This window comes from Embiotoca jacksoni, unplaced genomic scaffold (assembly GCF_022577435.1).
Source record: "Embiotoca jacksoni isolate LCO1_2020_lvr unplaced genomic scaffold, fEmbJac1.0.p SCAF_20, whole genome shotgun sequence".
Lineage (NCBI taxonomy): Eukaryota > Metazoa > Chordata > Actinopteri > Embiotocidae > Embiotoca > Embiotoca jacksoni.
Window position 1 is genome coordinate 3,263,177 of NW_027185341.1, and position 16,837 is coordinate 3,280,013.

At 44.1% G+C, this 16,837-nt stretch overlaps 1 protein-coding gene across 1 annotated transcript; it reads right to left on the bottom strand.

Annotated features, from left to right (window-relative positions):
- Positions 1-911: 911 nt before the first annotated feature.
- On the bottom strand, positions 912-16,739 carry LOC138201975 (speckle-type POZ protein). Its single transcript, XM_069155601.1, has 10 exons — positions 16,676-16,739; positions 7,240-7,449; positions 7,017-7,138; positions 6,348-6,499; positions 6,115-6,242; positions 5,858-6,035; positions 5,588-5,652; positions 4,281-4,403; positions 3,199-3,341; positions 912-2,323 (listed from the first exon to the last, which is right to left on the bottom strand). Exons 2-10 carry the CDS (start codon positions 7,315-7,317, stop codon positions 2,179-2,181), a joined length of 1,134 nt encoding a protein of 377 aa, XP_069011702.1. The 5' UTR covers positions 7,318-7,449; positions 16,676-16,739; the 3' UTR covers positions 912-2,178.
- Positions 16,740-16,837: the final 98 nt, after the last annotated feature.

Consider the following 16,837-nt stretch of genomic DNA (forward strand, 5'->3'; position numbering starts at 1 on the left):
TTCAGAAATGTAAATGGAGCCCGAGATCTAACTCAACTGCGCGATTCCTGCGACAAAGCAGAAGCTAAGGTGTTCACGTTCTTCTTTGCCACGACGGGAAAGTAGGAGGAGCTTGTTTTAGATGACGCAAAAATAAAATTGATGACAAATGGCGCATGAACTGCGATGATCTGCAGGCATTTAGGGACATTCAGTTTCGTGTAACACCAGTTTAAGGCTGCCGTCGAAGGAGTGAAACCAAACTCTTGCATAATTTCAAAACCTGCTCTGACCCTTACAAAATAATTGATACATGCAATAAAACCCTACTTCTATACAGTCTCCTCATTCATTTCTGGGTTTTTTTGGTTTCATGCGACAGCGAACACCAACATTGCACATAATTCATACAAAAATACTCGGGCAACGTTTTCATTGCATTCAATACAAAATAGTTGTGGTTTATTCTGTTGGGAACAAAAAAATGGCAACAGCTAAGTGTCACTTCTCATATCGGCGATATCTACAGGAAAGAAACAACAATGGTTCCTTCTATGAATTACCATTTTCCACAAGGTCAAAAATGATAACTTCAAATGTTTTTAATGTGGTATGCCTTGGTGTGCATTTTTTTTTTCACATTACGTCTATTCTGAACATTAAAACGTGTTCATTTCAATTTCAATTTCCCTTCAGTCTTCATGCCTGCAAAGAAAAAAAAGATCTGTCCACTTTTTTCTTATTTCCCCGTTGAAAATGCTCGTTTTACACAGCTTCAAAAAACACTGGTGTCTGTACAAATTCCTATGAAAAAAATAGAAATGACACTTCTGAGGAAAAGAAAAAAACAAAACAAAACAAAAACAAATACGAAATCCGTCATAAAAGAACATCCACATGCCTGATTGAATCCTAATGTTAATTTGTAACCATTTCTTGACGTTTACTCCCTCCCTTTGTTTGTCTGTTGACACCTTTGACATTATTTTCTCCCAAGGGCATACAAAGACAGATCGGCGCACAAAATACAATTTCCCCCAAGAGTGACATCCAGTTGTGTGTTGCTATTTTCTGTATCCTCTTTATGTTGTTTTTGTTTGTTTTTCCTGCCATTTAAAAAAAAATAAAAAATGAAAACGGACGCAGATGAAGCTTGAAGAGTTCTATACAGGAGTACACATGTTGCTTTTGTCGCTTGCTGATAAATCTTCTTAAAGGGTTCTTGTTCTTGGTGGTCCAGCTGGGTCTTCGGTCCATGAAGCTTGCCTCAGTGTGTGCTTGCCTACAGTATTTCTACTTCACTGCTGGTAAGGGTTGACGACGAGTAACTTCTGACTTTAGTGCAATGTTTCCCCAACTTTCTTTGGGAAAAATATTTTGATGATTTTGTCCCATATCTGCTTTTTTTTTTTTTTTTAATATTTTTTTTTACTAGCCCTTGGTTGTGTTTCTTGGGTTTGGGGGGGGGGGGGGCTTTTAGTTTGTGACTAACAGTCTCATTTCACCTTCTGCTTTAGTCCCTGACGGACCCACGTCTCCTTTACTTTGGGCACTTCTCCGGCTGCTCTACTCTAAACACTGAGAACAGAGCGAAAAGAAGCCTTACGATAAAAATGGATACTTAAAAGACTTTATCTGCGGAAGTCCTTCAGGCCTCCGAATTTCCAGACAGTTGGCTCTTCTTGGGTTAATGTGTCCAGTTCTTCCTCCCCGAACGGATTCCAAAGTAGGATGTCGAAGGATTTAGGTTTCACACACAGAGAAAGAGCACAATGTCAGACCTCGCTGAGCCGGGGCCCGAGGAGAAAGGGGAGGGTGTTGTGTTTTTTTGTTTTTTTGTGTGTTTTTTTTTGTTTTTTTTTGTAAACAACAAACATCCACTTCACGAGCCCACCCGTCCCTCTCATCCATCTGCTCCTCTTCCTCCTTCTCCTCTTTCTTCTTCTTCGCTCCATCTTTAGAAGAGACTAAAATACAGCAGGTTCTTGATGGGGCAGAAGAGGGAGATTCAGGGTAGGCTGTAAGGTAGTGTAGCAAGTAACAGCAAAGTGGGAAAGGTTGTACCTGTGTGTTTCGGGGGAGGGAGGGGGGGGGGGGGGGGTTTCTGTGTGTGTTTTCTTTTTGTGTGTTTGTGTATGCGCACGTGTGTGTGTGTGTGTGTGTGCGTGCGCGCGCGTGGGACGACTTGCTGCGAGGCTGTTAGGATTGTTTGAGGCGCTTGCGTGGGGGTCCGAGGAAAGGGCACTGGGCAGAAGCGAGGGAGCGGTACGCTTCGGCCACCAGGTGCGGATGAGACGCGACCATGGACTTCCAGCCCGCCGTCTCCATCACCTCGGCCGCATGGCTGCGGGATGAGATGCGAGGGGAAGAGAAACGGAGAAGCAAAAAAAACAAACAAAAAACAAACGCAAATTAGTTCAGGAAACTTTGGTTTGTACAAACAAATAAATATACAGGGGCGATTGATTTCATGATTAGTGTCTTCGTCGCTGCATAAACCGGAGTACGAGATAAAATTAGTTTAAAACAAAAGTTCTTTTTTTTTTTTTAATTATTATTATTATTATTATGGGTTGTCTAAAAGTTCCTAGGTGTGTAAGCGTGAACCCCGCTCTCTCAATTCGACTTCAATTCACCCGTCAATCATTCGATTGCGCGCTCATCCCGTCGCAGTTTAGAGGGAGAGGGTGGATCCCGGGTTAAATATCTGCAGCTGCAATTGACAAGACGTCCTGGAAATGCCTCACAAGCAGACTACTGGTAAACGTCACATATTATTAATGCTCCCTAAACGCGGGCGGTCATTAAGATGCCAACCAGGTGTCTGCACACAGGGAATCCTCAGCCGGTTACCGCAGCGCATTACGACACCAAACTGAACTACAGATTACTTAAGGTTTGATTATAAAAAAAAAAAAAGTAAAAAAAATTCTGTCTTGAACATATAGGCCTCTTTCCTGGGGGGGGGTGAAAGTGTATGTTGTCGTGAACTGCTTGTGAAAAATGTTTTGTTTTGAGTTTATGTAAAAAAAAAAAAAAGAGAGAGAGAGGAGGAGGCGAGAGGCAGAGACTGAGTCCCTGGGACGAGGAAGGAGGAGGTTGGAAACGAACTAAGAGGCGAAATGTACGGTTGACTTCCGAGGATCGGCGAGTGTGCGGAAAAGGGGCCGGAAACCCGATCGGATGCGACGACGGGCTCTTCGCTGCGCGTGAACTCACTAGTTGATGAAGTCGACGGCCTGCGTTTTGAGCTGGTCGGCGCTGTGCAGGTCGGCCAGGATGAGGATCTCGGCAGCGTTTTCCACCGACAGACTGGTGCAGAGCGCGTCCTCGCACATGACCTTCAGTCTCTCCAGGGCGTACTGAAAGAGATGGGGCGCAAGCACATACGTACGTTTTTATTTATTTATTTTTTTATTTATTCTTCATCAGTATTCACGCGGCATCTGCTGTGACAGTTCAGGTTGTGTTCGCAAAGATTATCGCGGCGCTCAAAAAGAAATGCGCCGTCTGCCCCCCCCCCACCCCCCCCCCGGTCGTCCGTGAGGTCACACTTCTAACGCGGATGAATGTATCCAGTTTTTTTTAAGCTACAAACAAGAGGACCATAAAATAAAAAATTTTGTCTCCCGTCGGACTTTGAGACCTTTTTTTAAAAAAAAAAAAAAAAAAAAAAAAAAAAAAAGCCGAGACGGTCATGACAATCCGCAATATCCTAATTCATGAAACGTGTCTTTGTCTAATGACGGACGCATTACTAAAAGACAGACAGACGGAGCTGCGGATCTCTGCACAGTTATGTCCTCAAACACCGATGAGGTCGTAACGGTGCTGAGCTGGCGTGGAGTTTGGAGCGTAGCGAGTGGCGTGCTCCCTCCCCCTCTTCCCCCCCCCACCTCACACACAATCATCGGGAAAAACAGTAGCTGTAAAACGTTGAATTTAGTTTTCGGAGCCTTACGAATCTGTAATCGTTTTTTGTTTTTTTTTAATAAACAGGATTTATTCAGTCCAATAAACATCCGTTAAGTCAACAAGAGCTGCATGATGATTGTATTTCATCCCATTATCGCGCGCAGGGAGCCAACGGGAACTCGGCCGGAGGGAGTTCCGGCCTCGCGGGTCGGGCCTTGGCCGGCTCAACCGAGAGGGACGCAAAACGCGGGGGGGGGGGGGGGGGGGGGGGGGGGGGGTACGAGCCCCCCGAGCGCGTTTCATGGAAAAGTAAACGAGGCGCCGCGTTGCGAGCCGGTACCCGATCCTTCCCGAACGCGTCCGCACAGTTCAGGTTTTCACACTACCTTGTCGGCGGCTGCGAGCAAGTCGTCGGCCATCTTGTCCAGGTTGGGAGCCTTGTCTGTGTAAATGAAGCACATCATCTCTTTGAAAACCTCCGGCTCCACATCGTTAATTTCCACGCGGTTCTGACGAGACACAGGAGAGACGGAGATTAAAAGGGTTAAAAGGATTTCACAACAGCACCGGCTTCGACTTCACCGCATTCTTTCCGTTTTTCTGCGTCTTTGCAGAACACCATGAAAAGAGCAGCCATTTTTTTTTTTTTTTTTTTTAACATCCCGATACGTACGGATTTGTGAATAAATAACTTCGGCTCAGAATTGTGCAGCGTTGAGTACTTTGTTTGGGAAATGCATTTTTATTCAAATACTGTAACCCTACCAGGCCGAGTCTGCTGCGAGCGTGAACACAAAAGCGACGTATTTCCATTTCTAATACGCCGCCTGTTTTAGGGTACAGCACACCAGAGCAACAGCCTCGTTATCGCTCCCTGCGAAATCATAATTTAGGCCTTTCTATTTTTTATAACTACTTAAGAGTAAATAAAGTCATAGAAATGGGGTCAAATATTATGGAAAGTTTTGAAAATTCATTTGTAAAAAAAAAAAAAAATGTCTGTGAATTCCCTGTGTGACATCACTCCAAGGATCAAAGGCCTAAAAACAGTTCGCCTGGTTTCACTTTAGTTTGGATTCTGTGATTTGTTTGTGAAAAGTAAGAGAGTCTTATGTTTTGGATGGGATTTCAACAGCTGCGATTAGTACTAATAATATGTAGAATATTTTTGCTTCGCCTCACTGCAGCTTTTCTTGCGCATTCCCTCCCGTTCGCATTAAATACACGTTAATTACCGAGCGAAATGTTTTACGTTCCACAAAAGGTTGCCGCGCCCAAAAAAAAATGGGCCGCGGTATAAAAAAAATAAACAAATAAAAACATCTGGGCAACGACTCCTGCAATTTCATTTCTTACAGTCACGTGTGCAGAAATGGAAAAAAAAAAAAAAAAAAAAAAAAAAAAAAAAAAGCAATTCTCTGCTTCTGCAGCTTTGTCAGTGAAGGATGAATGCTGACCCCTGACCCCTCACCCCCCCCTCCACCTCCACACCCCCCAAGTACGACAGGACAATCGCCTCTCAGGCGCGCCGTCGTTCAGTTTTCACCAAACAGCTCCGCTGCCGCAGCCGTCCGACGGCAAACAGTCCTTCACTCGCTTTAAACCCTCGACAGCGCAGTGGAGGAACCGGAGCGTCGGAGACCGCCGAGGAACAAAACGGATTCGTTTCCAAGGGTAAGAAAAGCTCCGGGACCTCGGGCTCACCTTTTTTCTCCTCCATCTCGTGTTCGAACATGGCGCTGAACACCGGGGAACGGGCTGCGGAGCAGGAACAGGAAACATGTTCAGAAATTGAGGGATCAAGCTACAGTCAGAGGGCAAACTAAAAAAAAAAAAAAGGGGGGCAAACTAAAACAAAAACATGAAACATGTCAGTTACACCCTTAGACAACAAGGTAAGCAATGAAACCAGACCAAAAAAAAAAAAAGGGGCGGTACGAACGGGCGCCGTCCCGAGTCCTACCTGCCAGGATGGCTTTGTGGGCCTGAAACTCCTGTCCGGCCACGCACAGCGAGCAGTCCGTGAAGCGCGAGTTCTCCCACAGGCCGCCCAGCTCGTCCGCGAGCCGACAGTCGGGCACCTTCACCATGTTCATGGTGTTCTGACCGGATATGTTGACCGAGTCCTGCACCACGCTCACCTGAAGGGAAAGCAGAGTCAGCGAAATGCGGCGCGCAACGTTACGAGAAAAGGGGCGTCGGCCGAGCGTCCGGGCGTACCTCGCAGAAGAGCGTGAGCTTGTCGTCGGGCAGGAGACCGTTGGCCTCATCGAGGAGGAAGTCTCTCCGGATGAACTTTTTAAAGCCCCAGTCTTTTCCCTGAACGAAGCGATACGCCCTCTGGCTTTCTGCAGACACACAGAAGTCACAAAAAAAAAAGGGGGGGGGGGGTTCAGTCCGCGCGTTCAGCGACCCCCTCCGCGCGTCCGTCTACGTTCGTATGTCGTCCTCACCCATGGCTTTGGTCTCCTCTCCCTTGGCGTTGAGGATGGAGAACTTGAACTTGGCGCGCACCTCGGCCTTCGGACAGCTGACCAGCAGCAGGTAGAGGGACAGGTAATCTTTGCTCTCCTCGTCCAGACCCTTGGGATTAACCCGCAAACACCTGACGGTGACGGAGGGCAGAACACTTAAAGACTCCTGATGAAGACGGTTGATGTATTAAACCAATTGAAATCGAACCCGACTGTGTTGTTATGGCAGGATTGTGCAGAGGATACGCACCGGGCCAATTTATTGATTTGCGGAAATATTTAAATGTTTCACTCGCTTTGGTACGACCTTTATAAAGCTGTACCAGACGACACTTATTCTGATTATGTTCGGGATACACGTACGCCGTTATTTTTCAACGTAAAACCTTTTAATTGCTGCTGAAGATGGCGAGCGAAAAGTTGAACTGGCGGTAAACAACTTCCGCCGTTAAAATTTCTGACCGGCTTTTTAGGATCTCGACAAGAACGATCAACAACACGGCAAGAGTTTAGGTGTTGGATGTTTGCGTGATTGTTTGGAAGAACATTAAAACGACTTTCTTCACTAAATTGCCGAGTGTGCGTTTCACTTTAACAGGGCGGGATTGTCTTGGGGTTTCCCAATCAGTCCATTTCCTGCGAACGCACCATTTCAGTTTATCATTGGCACCAGAAGAGAAGGTGGAGCTCTTGATGACCTCCCCCATCTCCTCACGACAGAAGCTGAAATTGTTGATGGTCCACATGTAAGAGAACTTCACCACTTTGATCTGGGAAAGGGGGGGGGGGGGGGGGGGGAAAGAAGAAATTCAGCAAAACTCGGGCGGATATGTTACCGAGGCAACAGTTCGCACGCATGCGGTGGTTTTACCTGTGTGTAGCACCAGCTCTCGGCCACAGGCCCGCTGGACATTTCCGCAGGGGGAGGGGGACTCGGGACTCTTGACATTGCCAGCGTGACAGACGGTGTTGGGGGCAAGAGGGTGAGGAAGAGGAGGAGGAATCTGTCACTTCCACTCGTCAGTGTTCAGCCCTGACGTCCATCTGCATCGGTGCCCGCCAGATGGAAGCAGCTCGCCCCCTGCAAACAGACAAACGTGAGCGTGATTAATTGGCCGGGCCGCAATTAAAACCCCGTCTCCTTGAAGTTCCTTGAAAACTGTGTTCGTCGTCCCCGCGGCGCATTCTTCTGACACAGAGGCCGCCAATCACGCGCGCCACGCAGACAAACACTTGTGGAGACAAGAGCAACGGCTCATTCTCATGCAACACGCGGGCACTGTATCTTCATTATTCCAGGGAAGACTCGATATCATTTAATTCATGCGGCCACACTGCCTGCTACTGAGGGTTGTCGTGTTGGGGCTGACTTGTCCCTGACGCACTGTGTGTGTGTGGGGGGGGGGGGGGGGGGGGGGGGGGGGGGGAATGGGGGAGTGTGTGTATGTGTGGTGGGGGGGGGGGGGGCAGCAGGAGATCGATGGCCCGTGCCTGTTCCGAGATCAATAGCTGCTGCAATTGCAATTAAGTCTCAAAACGGTACTGTAAATAAACAAGCTGCCTCCTTGGGCTGCGAAGAAGGGGTTTCTGAGTCACCGGCCAAATCCCGAGTTCCCAAATGACCTTCAAGTCTAAAAAGCCACGCACATTAGTGAAGCACAATTACAAAAACACAAACACACACACACACACAAACTAACTCTGTCCTCATGTAGAGGCTATTCAACAACGATGATCACTTTGAGAGCAGAAAACTGGTCAGCAGGGACCATTCGATGCCACAAAGCATTTTATTGTCCATAAAACACACCGAGCTGCAACGATGTAAAATCCAAGGCGGAACCGCATTCGAATGATTCAAAATCAATGAGAACTTTATACATTTGCATACAGAAATTTCTTTTTTTTTTTAAATGCGGAATCCTTTAGGATTTGCTTTGAAATAAACAAGTCAAATAAAGTTGTGATAATTGTTTAAATTTCCCAAATGGGTTGGCGGGATGGTTGTCGTAGAGTGGACAGTCCTTGAAATAAGTCATTTAAACTAGGGCTGCAATCAACAATTATTTTTTACAGATTAATCTGTTGATTATTTTATCGTGTAATCCTTTAGTTGTTTGGTCTGTAAAATGTCAGAAAATGCAGAACAAATGTGGACCAGTTTTTGCAAAAGCCAAAGAAGCCTAAAATGTCTTGTTTTTTTTTCCTGACAAAAAGTTATTCATCTTGTTATCAAGGAGGTCGAAAGAAACCAGAAAATATTCACATTTAGGAAGCTTGTTATCTGAGAATCTTTGCATATTTTCATTTAAGCAAATGACTCAAAACAACGAATCAGTTATCAAAATTGTTGATTCATTTTCTGTCGATCACCTACTTGATTTATCGACGAATCGTCGCAAGTCTAATTTAAACTATCTGGCATGACTGACCTTAAACTTGCTCAACAAATTTCCAACAAATGTGAAATCCACATTCGATAAGATTTTTCTATAATGGATATATAGATATTATTTGAATGTACTTTAAATATATTCTTTTTTATTGCCATCTAATCCCATGAAAAGAACCATACAGTATATTGCTGGTGTAGCCAAAGACTGATTTAACTTACTCCTCCAGTCCTCCATTGTTATCCAGAAATTACAACAACAACAACAACAACAACAAAAAACTATCAGTGAATCACACTTGTTGCACCGGGTGTTATGAGTGAGTCATTCAAACATAAAATGTCCTGTTTCCATAAATATTCATGAAAGGCACCAGTGGATTAATCCACCGCTGAAACCAGTACCCAGCAAATGCAATAATTATGCGTGGGAAGCCGTTTTTATGAATTTATTTAGCTCTTTTTAAAATTTGAACTCTACGGTATATTTGTTTGTAAAGATTTAGTGTCCGTGTTTAGTGAAACAACACGCTCGGGCACCAAGTGCAGGCTTGAAAAACCAACATCGGGAGACAAAAATTGTCGTTTTGGTGATTTAAATCGTACATTTTAAGATCACATGAAATGCAACAAACATTTTCATTTCATTCGAAACAGAAACATAATTACTATGATTACGGACCCTGGTGGGTGCCGGGAATGACTCCAGCCACCGGCGGCCATCAACAGAAGGAACTTCGAATGAAGGCTGTGAATATTACCCGATGCAAACGGGACATTTGGTTCGCTGCCGAATTATATTACGCAACCTCGCGTTAGCAGCATGAACAGAGACGTCTGTCGCGCTAGAACAATTTCCCAAATGCCTTGGTGCCGTTTTGTCGTCGTCTCCTGGAAGTGTCCAGGTAATCTACTTTCAAAGGATTTTCGACAAAAACAAAACCGTCTTCATTTTGTTCACTCCATCACACCGACACGACACAACTCTTGTTTCCTTTCTGGCGCTCATTTAATCTGTGGCCGTTCCCCCCCCCCCCACTATACAGCATCTTATTATATTTCACTTCTCCATCAGTCGCTACATTTCTCACGCACACACACACGTCTCTATCCCTTCATCCATAACTTCAATTTGAGTCAAAACGCAGTGTAACAAATTGTGACGGCTGCGAGCTGAGCTTTCTGTTCCTGATGATTACACTGAACGAAGGTGATACATTGACAGCGAAGCTGCTAAGAGGCTTTGTGAATTTTCGAGCCGGAACAGACTGAAAACCGGATTCACAGCACACTTTACAAAAGACCTGAACAGATTTCAGGAGTCCAATGATGTAAAATGGGATTGTTTTTAAGGCCTCTTTGTATCAGCCAAGCAGATAAAAGATACCCAACCTCGAAAGGGAAAAAAAAAAAAAAGAATAATACTTGTGTGACTGAAGTAATCTAAAGCTCCAATTATATCCCCTCAGTCTCTCCAACGCAGCACAATGCATATCAGCAGCTCGGTCCGGCATCAAGACTGTCTTTGAAAAAAAAAAAAAAAAAAAAAAAATCCCAATGAATGAAGAGCCAACCAATCTTCTCGATCCCCGGTGGCAACTGGTAAGATGGAGGTAGAAGAAGATAAAAGGAAGGAGGGACGGAGAGAGAAAATGAAAAAGTAAAGTGATAGAGAAGCCGAATGGAAAAACAGGTGGCGAATGAAAGACGGGAGCACCGTCCGAGGAACCATTCGCCGAGATAAATTGCCACCAAAAGAGGTTAGATGGAGACAAAAGAAAATCAAACGGGGGCCCGAGAGAGAAAGAGAGAAATCAAATACGGGTCCGGCAGCAGTGGACCGAGACGAAGACGCACGCTGCGTCGGAACTTCAGCCGGCTCCTCTTCGTCAAGCTACGACACAGAGACTTAAGGCATTTCAATAATCGTGAAACATACGAACGCGTGTCGGCCTTTGAGCTCCGAGTTGTAATCTTTGCGGTTTTGTTGGTGGAGGGTTTCGGGACAGAGGGTGTTGCATGCTGTACAGGTAGAAGCAAATTTGTCGTATTGGGCCGTGTAAATAACATGAAATAATACAAAAACAAGCTGCAACAACCTAACTCTGAAAGATATTTAGATCAAACATGATTTGGTTTCAAAAAAAACAAAAGACGAATCACCTTTAGGAAAAGGTCAACGCAAAGAAATGTGATTCATCCTCAGCCGAAATTCCTTCCCCCCCCCCAAACAATTAACACGCTTGTCACCAATATACACGAGTTATCCGTCTCCGACCATCGGAGTAAAAAGGTGAGACGAGGCTTTTAAAAGAAAAAGGAAACCTGCAATCAAAACCCATCACAAATATCTAGTAATAATAATCTATTCAAAATTGTGAATCCTTTAATTAATCACAATTTTAGAGAGAAGCAAAGCGAGTGTTTTGACTTTTCCACCGTAACGCACCAAACTTTTAAAGCACGGCTGAAACAACTCAAGGTGATATTAGTGGTCACAATAACCCAGTAACTTTGAGATCAGACGTGTTCCCACAGCTGAGCAACATCACGCAACTCTTTTATCACCGAGCCCGACTTGTTAGAACAGATTTGACTGAGAGCGAGACAGCACAGTAACAAAGCCAGAAGCAGGAAATCCAAGAGTCAGGGCCACGGGAACAAAGACTTCTGATCTGTCGGTCAAAAAAAAAACGTAACGCGTCTACAGTGGGTACGGAAAGTATTCAGACCCCTTTAAATTTTTCACTCTTTGTTTCATTGCAGCCATTTGCTAAAATCAAAAAAGTTCATTTTATTTCTCATTAATGTACACTCGGCACCCCATCTTGACAGAAAAAAAACAGAAATGTAGAAATTTGTGCAAATTTATTAAAAAAGAAAAACTGAAATATCACATGGTCATAAGTATTCAGACCCTTTGCTGTGACACTCATATTTAACTCACATGCTGTCCATTTCTTCTGATCCTCCTTGAGATGGTTCTACTCCTTCATTGGAGTCCAGCTGTGTTTAATTAAACTGATTGGACTTGATTAGGAAAGGCACACACACCTGTCTATATAAGACCTTACAGCTCACAGTGCATGTCAGAGCAAATGAGAATCATGAGGTCGAAGGAACTGTCCAAGGAGCTCAGAGACAGAATTGTGGCAAGGCACAGATCTGGCCAAGGTTACAAAATAATTTCTGCAGCACTCAAGGTTCCTAAGAGCACAGCGGCCTCCATAATCCTTAAATGGAAGAAGTTTGGGACGACCAGAGCTCTTCCTAGACCCGGCCGTCCAGCCAAACTGAGCAATCGTGGGAGAAGAGCCTTGGTGAGAGAGGTAAAGAAGAACCCAAAGATCACTGTGGCTGAGCTCCAGAGATGCAGTAGGGAGATGGGAGAAAGTTCCACAAAGTCAATTATCACTGCAGCCCTCCACCAGTCGGGGCTTTATGGCAGAGTGGCCCGACGGAAGCCTCTCCTCAGTGCAAGACATATGAAAGCCTGCATAGAGTTTGCCAAAAAACACATGAAGGACTCCCAGACTATGAGAAATAAGATTCTCTGGTCTGATGAGACCAAGATTGAACTTTTTGGCGTTAATTCTAAGCGGTATGTGTGGAGAAAACCAGGCACTGCTCATCACCTGCCCAATACAATCCCAACAGTGAAACATGGTGGTGGCAGCATCATGCTATGGGGGTGTTTTTCAGCTGCAGGGACAGGACGACTGGTTGCAATTGAAGGAAAGATGAATGCGGCCAAGTACAGAGATATCCTGGAAGAAAACCTCTTCCAGAGTGCTGTGGACCTCAGACTGGGCCGAAGGTTCACTTTCCAACAAGACAATGACCCTAAGCACACAGCTAAAATAACAAAGGAGTGGCTTCGGAACAACTCTGTGACCATTCTTGACTGGCCCAGCCAGAGCCCTGACCTAAACCCAATTGAGCATCTCTGGAGAGACCTGAAAATGGCTGTCCACCAACGTTCACCATCCAACCTGACGGAACTGGAGAGGATCTGCAAGGAAGAATGGCAGAGGATCCCCAAATCCAGGTGTGAAAAGCTTGTTGCATCATTCCCAAGAAGACTCATGGCTGTACTAGCTCAAAAGGGTGATTCTACTCAATACTGAGCAAAGGGTCTGAATACTTATGACCATGTGATATTTCAGTTTTTCTTTTTTAATAAATTTGCACAAATTTCTACATTTCTGTTTTTTTCTGTCAAGATGGGGTGCTGAGTGTACATTAATGAGAAATAAAATGAACTTTTTTGATTTTAGCAAATGGCTGCAATGAAACAAAGAGTGAAAAATTTAAAGGGGTCCGAATACTTTCCGTACCCACTGTAAAATTGCCGTCAACATGTATGAACGTATACTTGCGGGAGATCTGACACATCCAGCGGCAGGTATGACCGCATTGCAATTTTCCTGACATTTCACTCCCCTGACCGGAAAAAGGAGAAATCAATCTCGGCTCTAAATTAAAGACCGGAGGTATGGAGGCATTTCAGATGGCAATTTCCGAGGGGTGGATGGGAAAAGAAAAAAAAAAAACTGCAACCCTTGTCGAAGTGTCGGTGAACACAATGTCTGTTTCCAAAGCTTTGGTCTTTGAGGACTGCAGTAAGCCACAGACAAACCTTAAAACTATAATTGGTACAGGGACCGGGGATCGATTGCAGAGCTCGCGTTCGGCCTCTGCGGGAGCGATTTCATATTCTGCCCTTGGTCATGGTGCTCCTCCTTTCCTAAAAACTCAATCTCAGAGAGGTATGAACTATTGATTTTGCTACAGCGATCAGCTTGCCTCGCTCTCGTCCCCGACTTTGTGCAGACCCACAATTACACTGAAGGGGATTTGACAGGGCAAAAAAAAAAAAAAGCATTAGCACCCAGGCGTCACCTCCTGTCGCTACTTCCCCACTAAAACCCTGCTCACTCCACCAGGCGTGGGAGGTTAAAGGGAGGAGGAACCTCAATGCATATCTAATGTCTCCAGTCACCTGGCTCACACTGCCACCAACGGTGGCACTCGCAGCGTTGACGTCCAAGGGCAAATACTCCCGCGGGATATAAAAAAAAAAAAACACTGCGAGTAGTTTAGTTATTAAAGCTTTTAAACCTGTTATCGAATCAGATATTCATGTCCCGTGTGAGAAAGGACATTTTTCCAGTGTTAAGATGTTACAGTGTCCTTAAACCGTCCAGTATTTACAATGAAATTGAAAAAGTGGCCAATTCAGTCTGTAACATTCCTGAGAACAAGGCCTTATTTTGAACAACAGTCAAACCAGTGAAACTGACGTGATTCACCTGAATAGAGCGCAGCAAATTCTTAAGTAAGAGTGAAAAGTATGCCGCGTTGGAACTAATCTAACAAGCGCTCAAAAGCCTGATTGAAGTCCCTCCAAGTAAATATAATTTGGTCTGGTCTGCAATTCAAAAAGGCACCAAGCAATTTATGGCTAAGATTGTCTAAATTAGTCCTCGTACTATTCACTAACGTAATGTTGTTAAGACATGTCAGGCGGCCCAACTTTAAAAAAAAAAAAAAAAAAAAAAAAAAACTATCCTTAACATTTATTATTTAGTATTACATTGTCAACTGGGGGTGAAACAAAGCTTCGGGACTCCTTTTTATGAGAGACAAACTTAATCACATGCATCGGTAAGTTGAAAACCCATTTAGGATTTACGCTGTTGTTTGTCATCTTGCTGATTACACTTTGTTTTCTGTTTGAAAAGGTCAATTTCTCCTGCGGGTCATCTCACTGAAGATAAACCGGGCTAAACCAAGTTATGGACGGGAGGCAAAAAGATTAACTGAATTACATTGAAGGCCATTTCAAGCAGGCCCGAGGAATATGTTGATACTATAGCTATATCATGGTATCAGACCAGATATCATCTTAGATTTTGGATATCATAAAATTCGAAGATGCCGTCTTTCCCTAAATTCTAAAGGCCGCGTTACAGTAAATTGAATTGGGTTGGGTACTTGTGCTTTTATGGCACTGACCGAAATGCTTAGAAGATTTGAAGGGCCAAAAAAAAAAGGCTTTTTAATTCTTTTCAATTAACCCCGTTGGTCATTATAACCACATCACTGATGATTATTTACCACGATTCTCGTTGTAGTCATCCCTAGATATCCAGTCTGTTGTTGCCAGTGCGCCGTACGTCGCTATAGTCTGCTGGGGGAGCAGCATTGGAGCCGGAGACACCAACAGACTTAACAAACTGGTTAAAGAAGGCCGGCTCCATCATCGGCTGCAAACTGGACAGCCTGGAAAAGGTGGTGGCGAGGAGGACGCTGAAGACATTATTATCCATATTGGATAATCCTGACCAGCCTCTCCACCACCTACTGCAGGGACACTTTCTCCAATAGACTCGTCCAGCTCCGCTGTCACAAGGACTGATACAGGAGATCAGTCCTGCCCGCCGCGATCAGACTGTACAATAACTCACCCCTCGCCAAGTCCATCACACAGCAATGACACCATTGCACTGCTTGTTTGTTTGTTTGTTTTTTAATTCATTGCACTGTTTTTTAGTTTAGTTTATATTATTCTATTTTCATTGTATAGAATGCGCATTTAAAAAAAAAAAATCATATTTAACTTTTTTTCTATTTATTATTGCCATTTTTATTGCTTGGCCCTGTACATGCTGCTGTAACTTAAACATTTCCCTCTGAGGGATTAATAAAGCATCTATCCATCTATCTTACAATATTGTCGCAATACTTATTAATTTACTCAGTTGGATATACTGTGATATTTAATAATGTCCATATTCCCCAAACCCCCACTTCCAAGTCTTCAGCGTGGCAGATTTTTTGACTCGGCAAAAAGAGACATGACAAATAAAAGAACTGCAACTTCAGAAAGACAAGTCTTTACCCCGCAAGTAACAAGTGTATTTTGGTATGAACAAAATGAAAAACCATCGTAACGAGTCTATCTGTAGAGTTTTATTCGATTATTTCAAACACCGATTTCTCATGAACAGTATAGATTAAGAGGTCTCGGCTGTGGAAGCACGTGTTGTTTTCCTATTTGTTTGTCTGGGGTGGAGGGTTTCTTATCACAATACAAATTAAAAAAAAAAAAAAAACATTTAAAAAAAAAAAAAGGAACAATACATAAATCTGAACACTGAACTTCACTCACCATCATTCACAACCCAAACAATCACACCTCTCTGGTCAGCTAACAGGGTCCTGAGCAGCTTGGTTAAACACATCTTGGTTAAACACATCTTGATTAAACAAACCACGACAATATGATCACTTTTTAAAAAAAAAAAAAAAAAAAAAAAAAGGAGAAACCAGCTGCGTTAAATGATCCATCACAGTTAAATGGAAACTAATGAAAAAGTATGATGAAGGCCGAGAACACGAGTCCTTTCAGTCCCGATATCTATTATTCATTCAAATTTAAACCTACTTAACGTGATTGCTTTTCAAGTTGACCCTGTAATAAACTTTGAATATTAGGAAATGATGTTGGGAGGTGAAACTCTCACGCAGGTCTGTTTAACCTGCGAAACAATACAGATCATCGACTCTGGTGTCCCGACTCTGAAATTGTATTATTCTTTAATAATGATAATTATTCGTAAAGATAACAAACCAAACACAATATTAATGACAGTGTGATGCTGTGAGAAAGTCCCTGAATCCTGGTCGGTAATCCACACAGTCAAAAACCATTAGCACGGCAGCTACTTTAGCCTCGGTTCCTTGTAGCAGCTAACCTGAGCTACACAAAAAGGTCGGGGGGGGAAACCACCGCGAAAACAGCCATTAATACCGCGACGGAGCTGCTTCCGTTGTACGGTTTGAAGTCTTTAAGCCCTTACGTGGCGGCTTGTGTTTTTTTTGTTTTTTTTCCACTCGTCGACGGACTCACCTTTAATGTTGGGTTCAATTGCAAACGCTGGTTGTCCCGAGGTCCTCTGTTGTTGTTAGCTAGCTGTCTGTGAAGCTGGCAGGTCGGGACGTCCCGTCTGGTAAACAGCGCACCCTGCTGTCTCGGAGTGATTTCACAATCACAAGCCCCCGGGTTATAAGA

Excerpts from the sequence above, each read along its gene's own strand:
- LOC138201975 (XM_069155601.1), bottom strand. The coding sequence starts at position 7,317 with ATGTCAAGAGTCCCGAGTCCCCCTCCCCCTGCGGAAATGTCCAGCGGG. Across the intron at positions 6,243-6,347 it reads AGAGGAGACCAAAGCCATGG|AAAGCCAGAGGGCGTATCGC; the intron begins GTGAGGACGACA and ends GTGTGTCTGCAG. Across the intron at positions 3,342-4,280 it reads TGCTCGCAGCCGCCGACAAG|TACGCCCTGGAGAGACTGAA; the intron begins GTAGTGTGAAAA and ends CATCTCTTTCAG.